The sequence below is a fragment of the Cebus imitator genome, unplaced genomic scaffold, assembly GCF_001604975.1.
Source record: "Cebus imitator isolate Cc_AM_T3 unplaced genomic scaffold, Cebus_imitator-1.0 Scaffold56, whole genome shotgun sequence".
NCBI classification, from domain to species: Eukaryota; Metazoa; Chordata; class Mammalia; order Primates; family Cebidae; genus Cebus; species Cebus imitator.
The window spans coordinates 3,143,310-3,168,922 of record NW_016107371.1 but is presented as its reverse complement, the minus strand read 5'-3'; the positions used below and the strand labels follow the sequence as shown (position 1 = coordinate 3,168,922).

General features: G+C 31.5%; 1 protein-coding gene across 49 annotated transcripts in view; it reads right to left on the bottom strand.

The window, feature by feature from the left end:
- The window catches only part of RIMS2 (regulating synaptic membrane exocytosis 2), a 688,984-nt gene that overhangs the window by 196,201 nt on the left and 467,170 nt on the right, over window positions 1–25,613 (bottom strand). For 18 of the 49 annotated variants that reach the window (XM_037738660.1, XM_037738699.1, XM_037738669.1 and 15 more), the window contains 2 exons: window positions 20,845–20,934; window positions 11,425–11,457 (listed from right to left, as the gene is read on the bottom strand). The exons of 21 other annotated variants lie outside the window; for them this stretch is intronic. In XM_037738660.1, coding sequence (XP_037594588.1) covers window positions 11,425–11,457; window positions 20,845–20,934 — 123 coding nt within the window. The remainder of the gene's footprint in view (window positions 1–11,424; window positions 11,458–20,844; window positions 20,935–25,613) is intronic. 10 more of the 49 variants (XM_017528926.2, XM_017528929.1, XM_037738679.1 and 7 more) reach the window with 3 other exon arrangements.

The window sequence follows — 25,613 nt, the reverse complement described above, 5'->3', positions numbered from 1 at the left end:
GAATCTTAGTTGCTTGGGATGTGTTAGATTAGGTAAATTAGCATATTTGAACTATTTGAGCAATACATAAAATCCATTTTAATTTTCTATATTTTCAATAATTTTAAAAGTCAGATACATTGAGTTATAATTTACATAAAGTAAAATTCACACAACTTAGTGCAAAGTTCTGTGACATTTGACAAATGGATTTAGTTATGTAAAATCACCACAATCAATATACAGAATATTTCTATCACCCTAAAAATTCCCTGTTGCTGCTTTGACGTCAATCCTCTTCCTGCTTGTCCAGGTAACCACTGATCATGTTTATGTCTAGCTTTTTCTTTTTCTTCAGTAATGTTTTTAGTCTAAAATTTTACTTGCTGAAGGCAAAGAAAATGAAATGTAACAAAGCTGTAGAGACTACACAGTTAAAATCTGCTATTTTAGAGCTTAGTACTACTGTTCTCTGCAAAATTAAATTCTTAAAAATAATAATACTCTGAATATCCCAGGAATTGTGCCAAGAGCTTTCCATGTATTATGAGTTTGTCACTTAATCAGCACAACTATATGTGTTAGGACTTATTTTTCTCGGTTTTACTTATTAGAAAATTTACACAAGTTCATATAACTAGTAGGTGGCGGAGATTGAGCTGCCCTTCTCCAAAACTTATGATCTAAAATGTTGTCATGAAATGACTTTCTCTCTCTCTCTCTCTCTCTCTCTCTCACACACACACACACACACACACAAACACACACACAGAGAGCCAAATTTTAGTTCATTATTTTCTCTTTTTCCAGCACCTCTCTTTCCTTTTGACATCTTCTCCTTTTTCTTTTTGAGCAGCTTCTCCTCTGTCCATTTTTTATGGTAATATTTTATCTGATTCCCCTATGAACCCAACCTTGGGCTATAATATAGCCATTTTTAAATCTTTTTACAGATTCCTTCCAGTTCTCTCTCCTTTACTCTAAACAAGCCTATCAACCCCCTTCGTACTCAGCATGATCGATAATCTATAACTATGTTATTCACATGTTGTGCAACATAATTTATTAATCAAATTACCTTACATAGCTTTCTCCATGTCAACTTACCTTATTTTGAAGTGTGTGTGTGTGTGTGTGTGTGTGTGTGTCTATATACACTTTGTTTTTGAGACAGGATCTTGTTGTGTTGTCCAAGCTGGAGTGCAGTGGTGCATTTATGGCTCACCAGATGCCTCCAACTCCTAGGCTCAAGACATCCTCCCACCTCAGCCTCCCAAGTAGCAGGAACTACAGGCATGTGCCACCATGCCCAGCTCATTTTTTAATTTTCCATTGAGATGGGGTCTTGCTGTGTTGCCCAGGTCTCAAACTCCTGATGTCAAGTGATCCTCCCTGCCTTGGACTCCTAAAGTGTTGGAATTACAGGCCTGGACCACCATTTACCTTCTTATATATTAGGTTTTCATCACAGATACAGAAATACAGAGCATGGGTAAAGAGGAAGAAAAGGATCCAAAAAAAATCATAACTTAAATTCACTATGTTCTAATGAATACTAAGTATTGTGTACATGTTAATATTCCCTAACTACCTGATCACAAACTTATTATAAATGTATTCTTTCATTACAACTCAGAAAATTTAACAAATATATTTTAATTATAACTACCATCCAGCGCTACACTTTACTCATTCATCTCCCTGAAAAAGTTTAAAAACTCCCTTATCCTTCACTGACGCTTAAATGCCTGCTCGAAAAAAACTTTATAGCACAAATCACTCTGCTCTTCTAAACTTCAATTGCCCTTACTTTATCTTCTTTAATGGTCTTAATTATGATGTATTTCCTGGCTCCCTTACATAGCTGCTTTCTTCTTACTCTTCTGTTTTAGTTCAAATATCACTTCCTTAGATAAGACTTCCAGCATTATTCCATCAAAAATAGTTCCTTCCCCACCCCAATCCCACTAGGTTACATAAGAATTTTAAATAAGAGCACTTAAAACTATCTAAGTTTAACTTTTTAGGGAATACTTTCTTTCAAAAAGATAATTTCCATGAAGAGAGATCTTGAATGTCTATGTCATTGTTATGTTCCCAGCACCTAGAATAAGGCTTGATACATACATATTTAGTACATATTTGTTGAACAAATACATTTTTGGAATATAAAATATCTTTATAGTAGGAAAATAAGAATTTCAGAAATAACCTTTCCTTTATGCAGAGCAATTATATTGTATTATAGTTTAATATACCATATAATAACCAGGAATGATTTGAGTCTAGCATAGCCAAATTTGCTTGTTATTTAGCTATAAGGAGATTTTAATAGTCTGTCTTGCAATTTTACACCTATCTTAATATCCTTATTTTCACTACTAACACCTGCAATCTAGAGTTGACTATAATTCTGAGTACAAAATGTACATTTGGGCATTAGAAAAATATCCAAAGAAGGAATTTGAATAGTTTAAAATGATTTGTATTCATAATATGATTTTGGCCACCTGCTAGACATTTAATGAAAAATGTCTCCAATTTTAAACACAACTCTTCGAACTTACATGAGAGAAGTGGTAGACTGACCATGGTTTTTTGTTTGTTTTCCTTTTTGAAATTTATTTGCTTGCTCTTGAAGTGGCAATTTTTTCATTTTGGCTAGTCATTTATTTTTATTTTTCGATTGGTTAAAGCATACACACAGGCATACATACATACAAATTATCAACCTTCAACCTTGTCTTTTTAACAATGATGAAACTGAGACTGGAGAAATTAGGAAACTTGTCTAAAATCACATTGGCCTTCAAATTTCATGCTTTATTGTTTATACCAACATGCCTCTAAACAGGGCAACAGAGAATAAAACATTACTTGTTTTATTGTTCTTTAACAAAATCATGTTTTTTTTTTTTTAAAGAAAAATCTAGAATTAAGTAATTTGTCTTGTTTCTGGTGCTACCGATGAACAACTTAAGTGTTCAAAGTGTAGTCTAATGCCCAGTTGTACTATTAAAAGAAATTTTCTTTTTTAAAAAATAATCCTGGAAGTGGGTATTTGATTCAAAGGCCTTACTAATTCATTATTACAGGTTACTGATGTATTAAATCTGGATTCAAAATCCTACCGATTTTCCTTATAACAAACATAAATTACAAGTAGAGTTAATAATGATATTTATCTAAAAAAAACCTCTTGGCATAATTGGAGTTGTGTAATAATAAGCGCTATCATTCTTTGATTATTTATTATAGACAAAACTTTGAAACAAGTTCTTTATAGATATTTCTTTCAATTTCTTTGAAATTACAAAAAAAGAAATAAGTGTTTCTAATTTATATGGTAAAAAATTCTTCATTTAAGTAGTTGTATATGCATATAACTTATTTAGCCATTGCTCCATTATTTAATATTCGTGGTAACGTTTTTATTGTTACAAATAATGCTTAGTGAACATTTCATACATATGTTTTTATTTGAATTTCTATTTCTACCAAGTCGAAAGTCTATGAGGATTTTTAAGGATTTTATTTATATTGCAGACGTGCTTTATAGAAAGATTATGCTAAATTTCACTGCTACTCTGTTACCACAGTCTCACCATGTTTCGTTTTATTTTTAATTTTTTATCTCCACATACAGGCATCACCATAGTGTTTTAAACAGGTGAAACATGATATCTCATTTAAAATAGTATTGGTTGGGTTATGATTGAAATATAATTTTTTCATATATTTACTTACCACTGCATTTCTTGTTTAGAGAAATGTCTGTATATATCCTTTGCCCGCTTCTTCTATTAGAGTTTTATTGAATATATACTTTATAAAAATAACTCAGATGTTAAGCCTTTTAATATTTTATCTGAGTTGCAGCAAGTATCTTTCCAACTTGCGTGCCTTTTAATTTATGATGATTTTGATATTCTAAAGTTTATACATGCCACACTCCAGTCAAGGTTCTCCATTTTTTAAATTTATTTCATTGTTTTTATTTTTAGGAAGGCTTTCTTTTTCCACAGAAATAAATATTTTCTGCTTTCATTAAAATATAATTAACCCCTTACTAAACTAGCTAGAGTTTACTAAGATTAATAAGAAGTGTTAAGCAACCAGCCAAAGTCATATCCCTAGTAACTGGCAGAACTTGAATTATAATTCACACATGCCTGATTTCAATGCTTTTGCTCCTTCCACCCAACTATGTTTTTCAGAAATGATAAAGTTTAAGAGTACAGGTGCCATAAGCCTGATGCCTGGATTTGCTTGACAGTTATCTCCTAAACTAGTAGTCACAAACTAGCATATCTGCAATGTGTGTAACAAATAATTAATTCTAGATGATGAAAAGAATGCATACACATCAAAATGCAGATGATTTGAAATAAAAATTCAGTTTTCATGTCTTTTTATAAAAAAATAACATTCTTCATTTATAGTGCTTACTCTGTATTGGACACAGTTTTCTTGTGTTTTGCATATTATATTTTGGCTAACTTAATTTTGCAATATCCATTTGAGGTACTACCATTATTATCCCCATTTTACAGATGAGGAATCCGAGGCATAAAGTAACTCTCACAAGATCACAGAGCAAATAAGTGGTGGAGCTGATTAAAAAGTTTAGTTCCAGAATCTGCTTTCATACTGCTTCTCAGACCAGCATTTCTTACAGGAACAAATATTTTCCCTAACAGCTGAAATTTTTAGGACACAGAGTTAAGGTGGATGATAGGCCTAGGTAAAACAGAATGTTATAGTATTCAGAATGTATGAGTAATATATTAATAAATTAGTAGTAATATCTTAAATTCAGGATTTAATTTCCAATGTAAATGAAATTTTATATCTAAAAAGAACTAAAAAACAGTGCATTCCAAACCTCATTTTAAATGACTTATTTATTCACCAAATAGCTATTTATTTCATAGTTATCTGTTCCATGTTGGGGTATCATTAATCTTTTGAGTTCCAAGAGCTTTAACTCTTTTCTTTAATTAGAATATTTATAAACTTTAGTAAATTGGGCTTCAGTACTACACTATATCAATAGAAGCTGTCATATATGTGATCTATTTTTATATTATATGTACATATATATTTCATTTGAGACTTTTGTTTAGATGTATCATGATATTACTTAACAAAATACGTAAGCTTTAAGCTTATATAAAATATTCCTATATGCCAATATTTAAAGTATCTAGCCTAGTATTGATCATAGCATTGACACTTTGTGCCTGCTTACAGACTGAGTGATTTACATTTTCAAGATTTCAGGGTACTAGGGTTATATAAGGTTTTCATGACTGAGCCATCTTGAGTATCTCAGTTTTCTACTCTCATCAATAATATTGAGTTCATCAAATAAAGGATGTAATCAATGCACACAGAGTATCAATAAAATGAATAGAATGTGAAACAATAATTAAGATTTAGGAAAATTTCAAGAACAGCTTATATGTGCATTTATATGTGTTCATACATACACGTATGTTAAATTACTACTATAATCAATGTTGCTTCTTTACTGTTCAGCACATAAGTATACCAAAATGCCAATAAAAGCACAGAGCATTCAAAATATGTCACATATGCCACTCAAATCTGACAAGAATTGAAATACAACTTTGAAATGCTACATGCTATAGTCCGAATATTTGTGTGCCCCCCAAAATTCATGTAGAAACCCTACCCACTAAAGTGAACATATTAGGAGATGAAGCCTTTGGCAGGTAATTAGGCCATGAGAGTGTTGTGAGGTTAGGGCCATAATAAAAGAGGTGAACAGAGACCCATTGCCTCTTCTGCCATATGAAGACAAAGGGAAAACAGATTGCGGTCCATGAACCAGAAAGCAGGTCCTAATCAGACACTAAAATTGTTTGTGCCTTGATCTTAGACTTTCCAGGCCCAGAACTGTAAAAAATAAATTTTTGTGAATTATAAGCCTCGCTTATGACATTTTGTTACAGCAGTCTGAATGAACTAGAGAATACATTATCAATGGGCAACATTCAGAGTAATCAGAAAACCAAAACAAAAAAGCATATTGTAACTGTATTAATATTAAGAAGTTTCACTTAGCTAACCCTAATAGAAAGTGATTATTTTACTAGGCATTATAACACAAAATATATGTTACTCATTCCCAACCATATTTTTATTAAGAAATATTTGAAACCTATTCAACTTGAATTGTTAAGCTTTTCAAATTAACATTAGTATTGGAAGACAAATGGATCATTCTGAAATAGTAATTTTTAACATTTTCTCAGACTCTTAAGGTAGCACAGACCCAACTATAATAATAATTTAATAATTATTAAGATAATATCATAACAAATATAAATATCATAATAATTGATCTAAGAGACTGGTGAGAAACATAGCTGACAAAAGATTTCTTTATACTGAGATCTCCTTATGAGTATAACTGATATATTACACAAGCACTTATCTTGTCAGATGCTCTAAATCAGGTCTGAAGGTAATTCTAAAACTTTATGTAGTTGAAACTTAAGATGTTGTTTTATGTAACTTAACAAATAGTACCTTAAAAATTTACTTTGTGTTAGACTTGTTTAATAATTATTTTAAAAAACTGTCATATGAAATTTCATGAGTAAGAAGAAAAAGTATAATATACCCTAATAAAGCATGCTACTTCTCATTTAAAAGAAACTTGATTATGATTTGCAAGTGCTAAGTTAACATTTTTTGCTGCTTCAAAATCAATTCCTCCATTAATTATGTAGAATGATGATGTAGTGACTGTAATTGGACCTTGTAACACAACTGAAGGTCTTATAATTGTGGTTTAAAATATAAAACACACACTTTGACCAAATATGTTAGCAAAGTAATTGGACTTGTGAAATTATTTCTCCATCATATATTGGGCTAAAGTGGTGTTTATAAAGACAGATAACCAACTTGCATGTTCATTAGAGATGTGAGTGACAGTTTAATAAAGATATTACCTTTGGTCACATACTACAGTCAGATTTTGAAAAGACTTAACTTTAGCTTGCTTTTATTAAACAGGTGAAATACATTCTGAATTGCTTGTCACAAAATTTACTGCTTTCTTTTCTTAAATGATTTCCTTTTTCTGTGAATGTTTTCTTATCCTTTGTATTATTCTCTCTTTACTCCTACTTACTTTGGAACAGAATGCATTAGTCTTTATCTCTAGGCTCATTTGAGTTTGTAGAATCCCAAACTCACATATTAGGGATCTGTAACAGACATCCAGAAAGTTCAACATTCAACTTCCTCATACCAGGAGGAAAAAGGGTGTCATAGATCTATAGCTACCATTGTAATTTTAAAAGTGTATGTTAAGAAAGACTTCAAATTATATTTAGCTAACTATGATAACAATTTAGAACTTAATCTTTAAGGACAATAAAACATTCTTGCCTCCATAAATTTAAACATTCAACAGATATCCTAGGTACCTTTTATTTTTTTTGTAAGAAAAGTTGCTTCCATTATTAATCCTCTCCTCTTTGGAGTCTTCAAATTCTCTCAACCAAGTCTTTTTCCTCTGCCTTTATGCATATCATGAAGATTCCTTTGCTTGACCTCTAAGCTGTACCTCTGAATTTTCTTCCCCCTCTAAGCTTAAATTCCTTATTTTTCTCCTTGTTTTGCCACTACTAAATTACATGGTTCATTCCTTCCTTTCCCCAGCACTCATTCCTTTCTTAACATTTTCCAGTTAGTACTGTCAAAACCCTACTATCCTGAGTTTCTTTCTCTAATTCTTCCTGCATTGCTTAGAGACCTCCTAATCTTTTCCACTGTGGTCTGAAACCATATTCCTTTTACTTAAATACAATATATCCCTCGGCTTCATCAGAGAATGTTCATTTCCCTTTTTATCATGAATGGAATGTTGACCCTTCAAGAATACTATCTCCCTCAGAAACATTCTGAGGGGAAGCTGCTCAAAATCCTTGAACTTACATATACACCACAGAAGCCTAGAAGCATTCTTCTTGGTATGCATTGCTGCTTCCACATGTTTACTTTTCTAATCTTATGTGAAGTCTATGTCTTTTATGTTTATACCATTATTCCTCCTTGTTGCTACCATCTATAGTCCAGGCAATTTCTTTCACATATATATCAAGCTGAGGCCCTCAATAATTTCAATGTCTGTATAAAAATGTTAGCATTAAAATTTGTTGCTTTCCCCCAGTTAGAATGGCGATCATTAAAAAATCAGGAGACAACAGATGCTGGAAAGATATGGAGCAAAAGGAACACTTACACACTGTTGGTGGGAGTGTATATTAGTTCAACCATTGTGGAAGATAGTGTGGCAATACCTCAAGGATCTAGAAATAGAAATTCCATTTGACCCAGCAATCCCATTACTGGGTATATACCCAAAGGATTATAAATTGTTCTATTATAAAGACACATGCACAAGTATGTTAATTGCGGCACTGTTTACAATAGCAAAGACCTGGAACCAACCCAAATGCCCATCAAAGATAGAGTGGACAAAGAAAATGTGGCACATAAACACCATGGAATACTATGTAACCATTAAAAAGGATGAGTTCATGTCCTTTGTAGGGACATGGATGAGTCTGGAAGCCAGCATTCTCAGCAAACTGACACAAGAACAGAAAACCAAACACTGCATGTACTTACAGGCAGGTGTTGAACAATGAGAACACATGGACACAGGGAGGGGAGCATTACACACTGGGGTTGTTGTGGGGGGAACTAAGGGAGAAATTTAGCTTCCCTACGTGGTGGGAGGTAGGGAAGCTGTGAGGGATAACATAGGGAGAAATGCCAGTTACAGGTGACGGGGGGATGGAGGAAGCAAACCACCTTGCCAAGTATGTACCTATGCAACAATCCTGCATGATCAGCACATGTACCCCAGAACCTAATGTACAATTAAAAAGAAATAAAAATAAAATAAAATGTGTTGCTTTATTTGCATTCCCAAACTGTAATCTATATTCTATCGTGGAAAATCACACCCAGAAAGAAACATTGTATCTTCACATTATCTGGAATTGTTCAACATCTGAAAATTCTGAAGATTATTAAATTCTCTCTGATAATAATCTGCTCAATTTGCCTCTATTGCCTTAGCTATCACCACAAAGTTTCAGTTCTTTCACTGAGACCTTCTTTCCCAATTCATCAAAAATTCTGCATGATTTCACATGACAAAATGATTTAATACAATTAATTCTTCCCAATCCATTCAAACATTACTTCAACTACCTTCCTTGCCATCCACCCTTAACATCCCGTCTCCTCTTCTTTCTATATAATTGCCCAGAAAGTTCCAACTGTGATCCAAATGATTAATGACAATATCCGAAGTGTGCTAATGAGCCAATCATCACACATTCTTAGAGAACCAATGCCATCACAAATTTAGGGTCTCCACTCAGCTAAACTGTAACCATTTTTCAGGATATCCTTGGTGAGCTCCTTGTCGAATTCCCCAGGGTATTCTTAACTTTTAATTCCCAAGCCATCAAGAAGCCTAGTTTACATTAACTACCTTCAGTTTTTTTTTTTTCTTTTCCGTCTCCTTTTCCTTCTCTTCTATTTGGTTTCTAACCACAACAACTTTATTGAATCAATAAGAAAAATATCTTTATTGACTAGTCCTACCATTTAACAATATATTTGTCTTCTCTGGAATTTGTCACTGCTGATTATACCCCTTTATTGAGATTCACTTCTTTCATAGATTTTTAAAAAATTCTCTTCTTTCATGGATATTCTACTGTCTTTAATCATTTTCAACACAGTTTTCTGGCTTGTGTTCTTCCATCCATCCCTTAAACATAAATAAGTGCTGGTGATCTCCAAATTTTGATTCTTGGCTCTCTTCTTATTTTTCATATGCTACTGACAATTCCATTAATTCCAATGGCATCACTTGAATGCTAATATGCTACCCTAGCCTATGTCCCTAGCCCAGACTTCCCTCCTGAGTTCCAGACTACCAATCACCTCTATTAGATATTTATACTTGAATATTTCAAATGAGGCTTACATATTAGCTATCCTAAAAGTGAACTCCATTTTTCCCCTAAAACTTGTAAAAATTATATTCCCTATCCTGATAAAATGTACCACCAAACACTTTAGTCACCTGAAATTACCCTATGCCTCGTCTTCCTGCATCAATAATATCCAGTCTGATCAGTGACCAAGACTTGTAGGATCTACATCTTTATGTAACTTCTTATGTATTGTTTGCCTCTACTTATACCTTAATTCAGACTATAATCATTTCTTAACTGATTCATCACACTATCCTCATATACAATATTTCTGCTTATATTAATCCATTCCATCCTTTATATAACCACCAAAGTAATGTTTCTAGAAACAAATATCTGACTTACTCTGTTGCTTTATATGTTTCAATAACCTACATAATCTTTATAAATCTGGTCTCTTCCTACTTTTGCCTAAACTTGTGTGAAGCCATGGCCATACTGCTTCCTCTACCTGAAATGCTGTCTACACAAGAGGCCAACAGTGTTCTAGTTTTTAATATTCAACTAAATTCCTCCATGAAGTCTTTCTTGTATTTAATATCTATCCTTCCCAGGGGAAAGGAATCATACCATCTTTTCTGATTCCATTACATTTTATACACATGTGTGTATACATATGTACATACATTTTATGTGTGTGTGTGTGTGTACACATATTCACACTAAAAAAAGCCTGCAAGGATAGGGAGCTATTTTGTGTGTCCTGTTATTTCCAGCACCTAGAACAGTACCACATGTGTTTAATGAATGTTCAAGTTTCAGCTCAAGTGTTACTTCTTCCAAGACACTTTTTCTGACCATCTAGTTGAAACAAACTTTATTTCACTTTATGTCTTTGTAGAATATTTGTCAGAATAATCTGCACTGACATATTAACAGAGGATGTTATCCACATCTCTTAACTCTTCAGTGACATTGATAGCTTTTTTAGGGTATTAGGTCTTTGGTATTCTCTACAGTGTAGAACACTGATGACCTCATGTTAGAAATCAAAATTTGGAATTATTTAAAAAAAATTGAAAACTAGTTTTATGTCTAAAATGTTTGGAACCAAACATATATATGTGTGTGTATACTGGGGGGTAACTATACATACATACACATACACACAAATCCCATTTGCCTTTAGTCAGTTTATGAAAAAATTACATATATATACGTATTACATAAAAATTAATTACTTTACTTTTATCCATCTAATTGGAGCAGTCACTGTTGATAGTTGAATATACAAATACCTAAATTAAAATGATCATATATTTAATATTTTTTTATATTACAAAGGAATGAATAACTATGAAATGAGTAAAAAAATGATTAAACATTTCTGGGACAAGTTAGATAAATAAAATAATAACAAAAAAAAGCAGTAGAAGAGACAGACCTGCATATCTTCTCCTTGTAGAGTCCAGTTCTTCTGTGATCACATCGTGTAATGGACAGACATAGACAAAGGAGATGGGAGTGAGTGGATGTACTCAAAGGGTAAAAAGTGACACTGAAGGAAAGGACCTCTAATCATTTTGAGAAAGAATCCTGTGTACAGTTTTAGGGAAGATATAATCAAATGCATTCCACAAAAAATACATAAGAATTGATGGCAAGATGATTATGCTACTATAGGTTAGCAGATTCAGAAAAATAAAGTTAGTATAGAAACAAAGAGGATCCCAAAGTTTACAATTATTTATGTATAGCAAATCCTGAACACCAATGCTGAAGAAAGATACCATTAGTAAAAACAATGTTAGTTGTATGACCACATTGTTCAAGACATTACTGAGTCAATATAAAAATCTATTACAATGCTTTCAAACTTTTAATTATCTGCAGAAAAAGATTTAATTGAGTCATCATCAAAAAGAGCAATAAAATAGTTCCAACAGATTTCTATTCCTTTTATGCTTCCCCAGTAAGCCAGTGCACACACAAAAACAAAGAATGGTCATCAGGCCAATATTTCATTGAATTATTTCAATACAGCAAAATATTATTAAAATGTTATGAAGTAATAAATATGGCACAAGTTTTTATTTGAAGAGTAGCTGAAATATACGGCTTCATTTCAGCATCAAAAATCCAAATTAACCTTCAATGTAGACAAATTTTCTTTGATCATATTCTTTTTTAATGCCTACTTGTTCAACAGATTCTTACAAATGCCACTTTATAGATTATTAAAATTTATGCTGAAAGGTATCCATCCAAATCCATCAACTATAACAGATATGACACATGTTTTGGAAAGACTTTTCTCCCTAGTGCTAGTGAAGTAGCTCAGATAACATTTTATACAGTGACTGGAAAACAGAAAAATGTCTGCTAAACTCAGTGTTCTAAAAAAAAATTTCTCCCGAAGATATTAGTGAGTTAGTATGATTGACACAGATGAACAATATGCGAAAAAGCCAAAATCTTATATTTTAATTTACTCACTTAGCTTTGAATCAGATACCACAAATTCTAAAATCAAACACCACATTTAAGTTCTTGCAATAGCTGCATCATTATTTTTGAGTGATTTATATAGCAAAGCATATTGTATCAAAATATACTTGCAATACCAACATATTAAAATTATAGCTCTTTAGAGAATTATTTCCTGTAACAAATTTATCCTTTTATATGAATAGTGATAAATGAAAACTTTCCATTCAACTAAGTCCATTAGTGCTAAGATGATCAAAACAATTTTTCTTAGAAAAAAACCAGAAATATTAGTACGAATTATAGAAAACTGGAAAAAAATGACATTTTGAAACTTAATACCATTTTATTATTATTTGAACACATTTTTTCACCTGTTGAAAATCAAACATTAAATCTCATCAGACATTAAATCTCATCACAATTACATTGCAAATCATACTGTTAACAGGATTAACCACTAGGAAAAAAAATCTTCATATTCTCCTGAAATTTATTAATACACATTAAAATTATACATGCTATGTTTTTGTTTCCACCCTCAATCCACCTACTTCTCAAGGAAGATAAGGTAAGACAATCACAGTTTATTAATAGCCTATGCTAATGCCGACTTTCACATGTTGCATTGTGTTTTTATACACAAAATTTCCCTAGATACACATTTTCTAGATTATTAAAATAGTTTCCTCACATGTTAAAATGAAATTGGTATGAAGTGGATGAAATATGGTTTCCATATATTCCATCTTTAAGAAAATATTTTATTTTTTGCAGAAAGTATAATAATGACATAAATAAATGAAGCTTCTTTCTTCACCTAGTATTTTCCTATAGTTTGAATTACTTTATGTGGCATCAATGCAATGGCTTTCATATTATATATCCAAACATGAAAAATTATTCTCAATTCACTCAATTAATTTCAGTGAATAACAGAGGCACACATAGTTCCAGTGACTTACCCAATGATACAAAACAAGTTCAGTGGCAGGGCCAGAAATAGAACAGGGGTCTCCTGATTACCAGGTCAATTTTCTTTGTACTAGATGCTATATGACCCAATAAAAACATGTAAAATTAAAAGTCAAACAAAGAAGAAAAACAATTCTCTCACGGTGATGCCTGAACTGGATGTTTTATTATACAGTATTTAATTTAAAAATTTTTTTAAAAAGTGGCACATTCTACAACTGTCAAGTAATTGACCAATGCTTTCATTTGTAAGGAATATGGCAACACTTATCTTAGAATCAATAATAAAAAACTTTTTTTCAGGAAGTGCAAAATATATTTGACTAATAGGGGGATGAAAATAAAATATCTGAAAATGATCTCACTACTAACTAAAAGTATCAATTAAGTCATTTTCCATAGTTTATCTGAATACGATCCATTAATAATTAGTTCATAATTAAGCTTACATAAAAATATAACTTTAGCAAATAAAAATTCATGTAAAGCATATCTCAAAATAGAACTATACTTGTATCATGTATATTTTAAATATTTTTGGCTTTTTGGACTTTCTGTGGTTACAGTTTTATTATGTATTGTTGCATTTAAATATCCTCATTTAAAAAGAGAAATTTATAGTCAACTACCTTGCTTAAGCAGCTACGTCTTAGGCAAATGGTAACATTCTATAAGTACTTTTTTCATATAGTATTATAATAAATAGCAGACTTTGGTGAACCTTGAAAGTAGCTAAGAATATCCCCTCTACTTCTCCCATACTTCTCATTACCATGCCACAGTCAAATATTCTACTTTTTAGTGCAATTAATGAAGGGTTCTAATGAGAACTCTTTCTTTTTCATTTATCCAACAACCAGTTACAAGACTCTTCTGCAACTAATAAACCCATCTTTTCATCTAATCAATAACCAGGTAAGACTGATTAAGGATAGTAAAAGTATTCCCTCTTTTAGGTGCCCAGATACTTCACAATTATGGCTGGATCTTTGTTTTAGACATAAAATAATGAAGAGTTTCTTTGTAGAAACAAAAACAAGTGCAGTATTTTTTGTTCATTCCATCATACAAAATAAATTATTTTCACAAATTACAGTGAAATAAAAAACACTTATAAAATATAATGAATAAACTCATAAGCACCATTCAATCACTTATGGTAAATTATTTTACAATAAATATTTTAAAATTTAAGATACTATTAAGTTGTAAACTATTTAATATAAAAAGCAAGATGGGAATGATTTCATTATTGTGTATTATAGAGTGTGCTTACACAAAACTACATGGTATAGCCTACTACATACCCAGGCTATGACACGGTCATAGTGCGCCTAGGCTACAAACCTATACAGAATGTTTATATTCAATACTACAGGCAACTGTAACACAACTGTATTTTGTATATCCAAATGTAGAAAAGATACAGTAAAATACAGTATTATAATCTTATGGGACTACTGTCATATATGCATCCTTCTTTGACTGAACCATCATTATGTGCTGCATGACTGTTTATCTACATATCTACATATACAGATATTAATGCATATACAAAATCATTTTCATTAAGCATATTTGGTAATACGATAAGCTCATGAAACTATGATGTCAGCTTTTATGTAAAATTTTGTGCAAGCTAAGAATTCTTCCCTTGTCAATGTAATAATGTTTTAACTGTTATTATGTTTCAACTGAACACATATCTCAAGTTCAAACAGAAATGATTACCTGTAATCAACTTAAAAAAGTCAAACACATGTGGCTTGTTTATTCACAAATGCAGTTTTCACCCACAGTGTTTGATATCTATCAAATTTTGTTGTCTGGTTAATGTTCTCACTTACCACCATTTACAATAGGCATACACTCGGTACTGTTACCAGATTTAACTGTAGTTGAATAACATACGTTTATATCTTATGGGAACAAACATACGTAAACAAGGTTCCTGACACAATGAAACAGAAGCATGAAAATTCTAACTGTATATTAGAATTTGCACATAATTAGAAGCTAAGCATAGTGTGAGGGCTCATTAAAGTTCATGGAGCCTTAGAATGTTTCCTTTGGGTGAAGAAGATATACCTTTTTTTAAAAAAACAAGAAGCTTAAGTAAGCACCTAGTAGGAGGGCCTCAGTGATACAAGGCTTATCAAGTTTACAGATGACAAACTAGAACATCTCCATAGTGACAAAACCTTTTTGAAAAATTTCTCAATCCAAATGATGTGAACCAGTCATTTCTAAACTAATTATTTCCTATAATTTTGTCTACAACCATAAAATTACTGAACATTTACAATAATTTCAACCTATTAAATGACCATTTATTAGATTAGGTGCAGTACTTTCAAATACTTTGCTATTATTAAAAATTCACTATACCTACATAAAAAGGATTTTTTTTTTTTTTTTTTTTTGAGATGGAGTCTCGCTCTGTCACCCAGGCTGGAGTGCAGTGGTGTGATCTCAGCTCACTGCAACCTCCATCAACTGGGTTCAAGCAATTCTCCTGCCTCAGCCTCATGAGTAGCTGGGATTCAGATGCACACCAGTACACCTGGCTAATTTTTGTATTTTTAGTAGAGATGGGGTTTCACCACGTTGGTCAGGCTGGTCTCAAACTCCTGACCTTGTGATCTGCCCGCCTTGGCATCTCGAAGTGCTGGAATTATAGGTGTGAGCCATCATGCCTGGCCTAAAAAGGCTATCTTTTAAATGCCTTCTTATTTGGGGCAGTGCTGTTTTTCTCTGATTTTATCTTTGAAATCCAAAATATAATACATTTTTAAATGCAGAAAAAAAGAGAGTTTGTACTGAGGGAGTTTAATTTATTTCCAAACTATAGCATGCTGTTTATCATAGGAAGGATGGTTACTGAAGAACAGATTTGGAGATTTGGCATACAAGCTTATCTGTATATGCAGAGAAAACTGAACTAATTTTAAATGAGCAATTAACTTCATAAATTATGAAATTTCACTTCAGGCATATTATGAAAGAATGTGATATTTACTTCTCAAGATGTTAGTAGTATTTAATTCCAAATTCTATCACTTGATCTGTCATATAAAACATTTGTCTTACATTAATTTTTTCTATTAAGAATAAAATATACTTATTTTACAACAATTCAGAAGTCATCAAGCTGTTAATAATGACCAAGAACAGAGCCCTAATTCCTTTTTCCAGACTGGATGGCTTGAACAAGTATTTAATAAGAAGACTGATTTGGAATACTGCTTTAGACTAATTTTTTTTTTTTTTTTACTTTTAAGAAAACGTAAACATTCAAGAATGAAAAGAAACAAAAGTACAAAATATCAAAACACTCAAGAAAAAAATTTACCGTATAAAATTCACTAACAAAATGCTTTATTGAATATTTACTTTTCCTAAAGATACATTTTATAAAACAAAATTCCAAAAGTAAAATTAAGTAAAAAAAATACCTACACTATTATTATAAATTCCATAAAGAACACAATACTGAAATGTCCATGTTAGAAAAAAAATAAAGGTTAACACATTAATAAAATCAAACAATGCTAAAACTAGGGGCTTATGTGCACATTAAAATATTATAGTAAGTAGTAAAACACAATTTGTTACTCTGAATATTTTCAGTTTTCAAAAATACTGTATAATCATATAGTACATCAGCAAAAGGTTTAGTTGCCTTCACTTTTACAAGAAGACAGTTATTTTCCATGTAAGATACAACCAGATAAGAGCACGTTATGGTTTCAGTTACAATAACAATAGCTGCGTCAATTCAAGATTTTCCTAGATGTAGCATAGCTTACACTTAGAAAATAACAAATCAAAACTCATAATTATTTTAAAGTTATATGTCCAGGTAAATAAATTCTGAACTAAGATTAGTTTCTAAGACTAATTTTGGAGAATATGCGAAATTGTACCAGTTCCAAAACATTCATTAAGACTGAAGAACTTCTAACTTAAGGTAGCTTTCCCACTACTTTTTTGTGGGCTAAGTTAAGTAAAATATCAGTCTAAAATATTTTATGTGGAAACAGCCTCTTTTCTCATAAACATTTCTAATTACTATAAGAAAACATAAACTCACAAGATAAAAATTATAAAATTCAATTGCTTAATAGTTTTTTAAATATTTATATCACTGAATTATTAAAGACCACAATATTCTTTTCTGGAATCAGATTGTTTTTTGAAAAAATAAACAACGGATTATTTGTTACTTGATTTGAATTAGAAATATTTTATTAACTTTAAGTTCTAAAAAAATTCTAATCCACATTCTACAGGAAGAAAACATTAAATGATTTACACTAAAAATTATTCAAAAAACCTGGGGCTTAAAATAATGCATAGGATTTACATACTTTATGTTTACATGAAAGATATTAACATGATAAATATGATACTTCCCAGGGATTTGTATCTATCCTGATGTCAATTAAGTTAAAGATATTATAAGCAGGGCCGGGCGCGGTGGTTCAGGCCCGTAATTCCAGCACTTTGGGAGGCCAAGGCAAGGAGATCACCTGAGGTCGGGAGTTTGAGACCAGCCTGGCCGACATGGTGAAACTCCGTCTCTATTGAAAATACAAAAATGAGCCAGGCGTGGTGGCAGGTACTCATAATCTCAGCTACATGATAGGCTGAGGCAGGAGAATTGTATGAACCCAGGAGGTGGAGGTTGCAGTGAGCCAAGATTGCGCCATTGCACTCCAGCCTGGGCAATAAGGAAATCACTTCTTTTGCTGATAATCCTCTCAAGACATCTCAGTTCAGAAATACCAAGTTTATTCTTTTAAAAAGGCAGATACTAGTCATAGTACTTAAAATTCATCCAAATACTTGTTAACTCATTTTCTAGTCCACGTCATGCCATTTAGTTCTTTGGTTCTATAGTCTCACATTTAAAATAAAAATTTCAAGTGTTATTTTTATTGCTAGTAAACATTCCAGAAATGGCAAATTCCCAGGTATTATAAATTATTCTGGCGTTGATTTTAATAAAACAGCAATTGAAAAAGAAAACAATATATCTATTGATGCACAGCCACTTTCCATCTCAAATTTGGGCTCAATTCCATACAAAGTTTTTCTGATGCCACAAGTTTGCCACAATAATCCTTTGATGAGAAATCTTTGATAATTTTTTGAGGTTTTTTATATTTCAGCATATAAAAATTATGTATGAAACACCCTTGTTTATAGTCAACAGATTATTAATATATGTACTTAAACATAAAAGAAATAACTCCAAACATGTATTCTGTAAAGCATAGGTTCATATAAACATGTTGTTGAAATATAATCTGCTATATCTATATCCTACTGCTTTCCTCCCATTTTATCACTCCAAAGTTTTGATAATTAAAAATATTCTTTAAATAACCTAATTTCCTTTTAGAAGCAAACAGGTAAGAATATTTATGAAGTACTAAAATTTAACATTGTTTTTACTGTCTTAGCATATTGCATACTTACTCACGACATTTAGGGTTTCAATTTCCAGGATCAATTTTCCTAGCATACAGGAAAATACACAATTTAAAAAAAAAAAAAACAAAACTATAATCATTTTAAACTATGACATTAAGGGACTATAGTTAAACTAAAAAAAATATTTAAAGTATATCCTAAAAATGTTGCGTTTATGAGATGTCAAAATATTTTTCATTAAACATTGCATTGTTTCGTGATTTTAATATACAATGTAACTTGTTTACATAGATATATATATGGCCACAAACATAGTCACGTATTGCACATGATGACAAAGTGGATAAACAAATAATAGTTTATGACCAAGGATAACCTGTGTCACACAATATAGCAAGAGGAGATGTTTACAGTAATAATTTTTGATATATAAATCATAACATAAAACATCAATTTTATATTTATCTTGTTTACCTAAAAAATCTCTTTCAATATATTAAGCTAATCACTATTTTTCTCATAAACTGCTATTAACTGAAGATTTGAAAAAATATATTTTTTTCTTACAACCTTGTGAATAAATTTAAATTCCCAATCTGAATTCCAGTTTATTACATTTTCAGTATGTACTGTTTTACTAAAAGATAATTCATAGATTAATTCATTTGCACTATGATATCTTTCTTTGCTCTTCAGACTTAGTCACATAATACATTTTCTCAAAGCATTCTATTCTTCTCCTTAATAGAACTTACCACAATTGTAATTGCTTAATCATTAGTATAATTATTTTTAAATTATGTATTTTTGCAGACGTAATATGCTGTGTGAGGGCAATTGCTGTGTCTGCCTTGTCTACATTAATAAGTCAGTGCCAACTATAATGCTTGGAATACAGCAGGATGACAACAAATACCGGTTAAAGACTAATTTTTACATTGGTATATTTTAATATATAGGTCTTAGAGCTGTAACATGAAATAATGAATTAGCACATAAAAATACTTTAACACTATTACCACAGACGAAACTATTTTTAATTATAATACCATTAGTAAAACTCTATTTGAATTTTTAAATTTTTGATGAACATTTCAATATATTCTCATTCAATTACTAATTAAAAGTAGTATTATTTTTAAGTTCATCGATTATCTCTGCACTGTGCCTTTTTTCATTTTACTCTTGGTTGAAATTTTGTCTTCTACTTAACCCATTTATGCCTACTGTTCCATTACTGGAATGCTAAACTTTTGGTAGTTATTTATATCCTACTGCTCAAGGTCATTGCCAAAGTCTAATTTTTCACACAAAAAAATTTGCAAACTCCTGCATAAATGGGTTAACCATATCTCTCCATAAAAAATGAAGAAAGGGAGAGGAAAACAAAAATACTTCATTTCAATTCACTGGTAGAATTAACAGTTTGAAGAGACTCTTTATTTAATTCAAATACTATGCTAACCCTCATCCTTGTTGTTGGCAATATGTTTTAACTCCAGAGATTGTAAATAAATCATTACCAATATTTGGTATAAATATCTCAACAGCATTTGCAAGTAAATAATAGAAATATCCTACAAAGACAAACTTGAGATAGTATATTGAGCTTCTATTGTACTTTTTAGGGAAGCAAGTATCTCTGCATTAAGGTACTTCAATTTTAGTCAACATAATCAACTGTGTAAAGCAGATCACCTTCTGCACTTAAATTAGTCATTTTTTCCTTAAAGGATTCATCTTAATAAAATAATTATATTTTCCCCAAAATACATATAATTGGTTTTCTAAAAAAATTTGAAATAAAGTATTTACCACTCTAATCTAAATGGAATCTACACACTATCAAGTTCACACCAAAATGAGAAAAATGAGGTACAACAAGCACACACGCATTTTAAAAAGCATGAAATGCAATGTTTGTAGTCTCATGCTTTCATATGGTTTCCAAACCCTGACAAACCTGGCTCAGATTGGTGTTTCTTTTTCGGCAATGGTTTGTCATCACTTATTGTACCATTCACCTTTTTCTGCTGGTCTTCCCATGTAACTTCTAGTATAAATCAAAAAATAACAATCAGAGCTTATCAGAAATATTAGATAATGTCCATAACAAGAATCTAAATATACTTCAGGGTTTTATGGGACTTTTGGGTATTTTTCCTAAATTCTTACATAAACTATGTAATAGTTAACATTTTAAATAAGGAAATGTGACACTGAAATTTTGCTTAATATATTTCAAATTCCAAAGCACTAAAATTTACTTCCAGTATATCCCCAAATTTATTTTCAATAAAATGAATGCAGCCAAGATATGAAGAAAGTAATAATTAAAATGGTTTGACAAAAGTCTCCTCTTAGTTGATATTAAATAATACATACTAGCTTATTTTAGAATAAGCATTTTACCAAACATTGCTTTATTGTGATGAAATGAAATGTTTATGTGGAATTACAATGTAGAAACTTTGAAACATATCAAAAGAAAGTTCATAAATACATTTCAATACATGAGATAAAATGACTATTTTATTACCATATTTAGTACTTTCATAAAATGACAAATATGTATATGCTATGAGATATTATTTCAATAAAAATCTTGATAAAGGAAGACAAATATAATTAGTAGTAACAGCTTTGTATCATTGAATATGAGTTACTTGGCTCATCTAAGATTATCTATAATTATTTCTCATGTGGTTAACATTCATTCATTTAATATATATATATTTAGCACCTACTATAATCCAGGCATGTCTGGGTACAGGGGATATAATAGCAAACAAAACAGACAAAAACCCATACATTCATAAAGTTTATATTTTGATGGGAGAAAGTGATTATAAACAAGATAAATAAAATACACTGTGACCTAAATATTGATTGATGCTAAAAAGGCAAACAAAGTAGGTAAGAAGGAAATAAAATATCCAGACAGTGATGAAATTTTGCATAAGGTAGGAAAGGAAGTCTCCTCTAAGAAGGCAACTTTTGAGTATAGAACTTAAGATAGAAAAGGAGTTAGCCATATGGTTATTTGAAGAGAAGGGATTCCAGGCAGAGGAACAGCATGTGCAAATGTCCTGAGTTAGGCGTATGTCTGATATGTTCCAGAAAAGCATGGAGGTCACTGTGGCTGGAGCATAACAAACAAAGAAAACAGTAATAGATGAGGTTAAAGTAGTAATGGAGATGGAAAGTGAGGGAGCACAGACCATGTAGGGCCTTATAGGCCATGTATCAAAAGATTCACTGGCTACCATTTAATCTTATTCTCATAGTAGCATTCACAAATAATTATATATCTTATAACTTGTCTTTCTTTTTATTCATATATTTCTAAAGCTATACTATAAGTCAACTGGATAGTTACTACTTATGTACATTTTATTTTTATTTAAGAAATATTTTAGCCACACACATGATCCTGCTATGTTATTCAGGCTGGTCTTGTACTCCTGATCTCAAGTGATCCTCCAGCTTCAGCTTCCTGAGTAGCTGGTATTACAGCATAAGCCACCTTGCCTGGCTCTACGTGCATTTTAATCCCTATAAAGTTTCACCATGCCATACACAATACTTTGGTATCCTATCTACCTTTGGCCATAAATGATGGAATACCAACATATTTTATAATATCAAGCTACGCAAAACATAATTGTAAAGATGAAACCACTGCCAAAAATGGAAAAATATGCTAAACAGTAACATCTAATATAGATGATTTTGGTTACACAACTAATTTTGATTACTTATACTATTAGAATTTACTGCATTAAGTGATAGTATTTCCCAATTTCTAGATCTGAAATAAATGCTATTAATGATACGACTCATTATTCTGGTCCAAGATAAATCAGCTACTGCAATGAAATAAACTTCTTGCTTTAGGAGTATTAAAGTTACACTCGAGTGTGTAGTTTACACCCTCGTTTTCCAACTTGTAAATCATTTAATAAAGATGTAATATAGAATTCCCAAATGACACACAGTCTCAATAAAGACACTAAATTTCAATGAACTACTAGTAGAAACAGAAATCTTAAAATGCTAAAGATTAAAAATTTTCTAATATATTCCAAGATTCTAGTTAGGCTTTTTCTACTCAGAAGAATAAGGGAATCATCTGCTCCCTGATCAACATTACTCTGTGGTAATGCAAAAAACAACAGAGAAATTTCCCCATGTTGGGAAGAATAATCTCATTAATATTAAAGTATTTGTTGATTCTGAATGACCTACACGTTTTTGTTATTCTCCAGCAATTAAGAAAGATTTTAGAAGTGTTAGAGTTGATCCAAAAATCAAATGCTACAGGGTTATCATTTTTAAAAGTTGTTTCACCTTTTGCCATTTCATAAATTTGTGATGTTCCAAAAAAAGAAGACATGCTACCTTTTGAAGGAAGATCAAGTATACAAAAGAAGAAATAGGTTGTTTTAAAAATAGCCTATCTGTAAATTGGCAGACAGCATTTTCTGAAACGTGGAGGAAAAATAAACCTTCGAAATCAGCAAATATTTGTTGAAAAGTATTATATGCCGGTAATAGAAAAGTTGTGATAACCATAAATTTATGAATATCAGCTTAAGACAATGAAAGAACTAGATCAAGGCTATCAGTGACTGATAGAAAAGGCAATAAATATATCACCATACTGGGCCAGGAAAGGTGGCTGTTCAGAACATCTCTGCCATTAACTAGGCCTGTAACTTTAGGCAAGTTTTGTCAGAGGCATTTGAACCAGAGTTAACTCCATCTTGAATAGGAGTTGGGTTAAATAAGGCTGAGACCCACTGGGCTACATTCCCAGGATGTTAGGCATTCTAAATCACAGGATGGGATAAGAGATCATGAAGACCTTGCTAATAAAACAGCATGCAGTAAAGAAGCCAGCAAAATCCCAACAAAACCAACATAGCGATGACAGTGACCTCTTTGTCAGTGAGGACAAAGATAATGCATTAGCATGTATGCTAAAAGACACTTCCACCACCACCATGACAGTTAACAAATGGCATGGCAATGCCAGGAAGTTACCCTTTATAACCTAAAATAGGGAGAATCCCTCAGTTCTGGGAATTGACCACCACTTTCTTGGAAAATTCATGAATAATCCACCCTTGTTTAGCATATAATCAAAAATAACCATAAAAATGGGCAACCAGCAGCAGGCTGCTCTGCCTGTGGAGTACCCATAGTCTATTCCTTTACTCTTAATAGGCTTGCTTTCACTTTATGGACTCGCCTTGAATTCTTTCTTGCTTGAGATACAAGAATCCTTTCTTGGAGTCTGGATCAGGACCCCCTTCCAGTAACATCTTCCTAACCTCCCTGATAGCTAGATTTGTTATATTTGATGTGAGAAAGCTGGTCTTGAAAATCTCTAAGGTTATTTCCACCTCTAAAATTACAGTTACTCTTGCATCCTATAATAACTGATTAGTCAAATTGAATTTTATCGAAGAGTACCTATAATTGAGATGGTGAAATTGAGGCACTGAGAGTTTAGAAGAGCTTGCAGAAGTTCCAAATGTGGCTACTATTAAGCTCCATATTGAAACTCAAGCGTCTATTTTAAAACAGAATTAAAGTCATAAAAAGAGCAGAATTATTAAAATGACACGTAATTAAAAGTTGTTTATTTGTTTTTAAAATTCAATAAAATACAGAGGAACAAGCTTTAAGATTTGAAATTCTTAAATGATCATTATATGTATCCCATCTTTAATTGTAGATTAAAGCTTGATTTAATAAATATTAGATAATTTGAAGAGTAATTATATTCCTGGAGACTTAACTATGAGGTGATTTTTTAGTAAGCAATATTTAAGAAACACACATCTGCAAAGTAATTATATTCCAGCTAGTCTTCATCACACTATGTAGTTAAATTCTATATGAACACTATAATTTAAAGAGCATACAGTTTGAGACCAGACTGGGCAACATAGGATCTTTTTTTTAGATCTATTTCTTTTAGAGATCCTATCTATTTAAAACCTTTTGAAAATCAGCCGGGCATAGTGGCCTATGCCTGTAGTTCAGCTACTTGGAAGGTGGGAGGATAACTTGAGCCCAGGAGATCAAGGCTGCAGTGAGCTATTATCATACCATTGCACTCCAGCCTAAGTGACAGTGAGACCCTTTCTTAAAATAAAATAAAATAAAATAATAGCATAAATTCCTATATTAGTGAGATTATATCTGTATAATATTTTATGTTCTAATGTGCTTTCATAAACGGCATCACATTTGACCCTACAAAACACAAAAGGGACCTTCTATTAGGTGGTTTTTACAAGTGAGAAAATAGAGCTGACTGATTAGAATAAGCACTGAAAAATTATTGTAGTTTACAAACAATTCCATACTCATTACATCACTTGATTTTCAAAGTAGCATACTGGGAATGGGAGAAGTATTTTACAATTTCCTTTTCTCAGATGAACTAACTTGAGTCAAGGGTCTAGAGTCACACAATTAGTACATTGTAAAGCAAACCCTGAGGCAAACTTCTAAGAACTATGCTCTTTCTCTTGTATCATATCATTCTTAATCTGATTAGTCAGTTGAGATTTTGGAAGTATAGAAGAAATAAGATGAGAAAAAGGGAAAGAAAAGTAAATTAAAGAGGAGAGATCTCCTGTAATGAAAGGAAAGCTTAGGAAAAGAAATTAGAAATATTCAGTTATAAGTACTTCACTTCAACAACAGGTACACTTA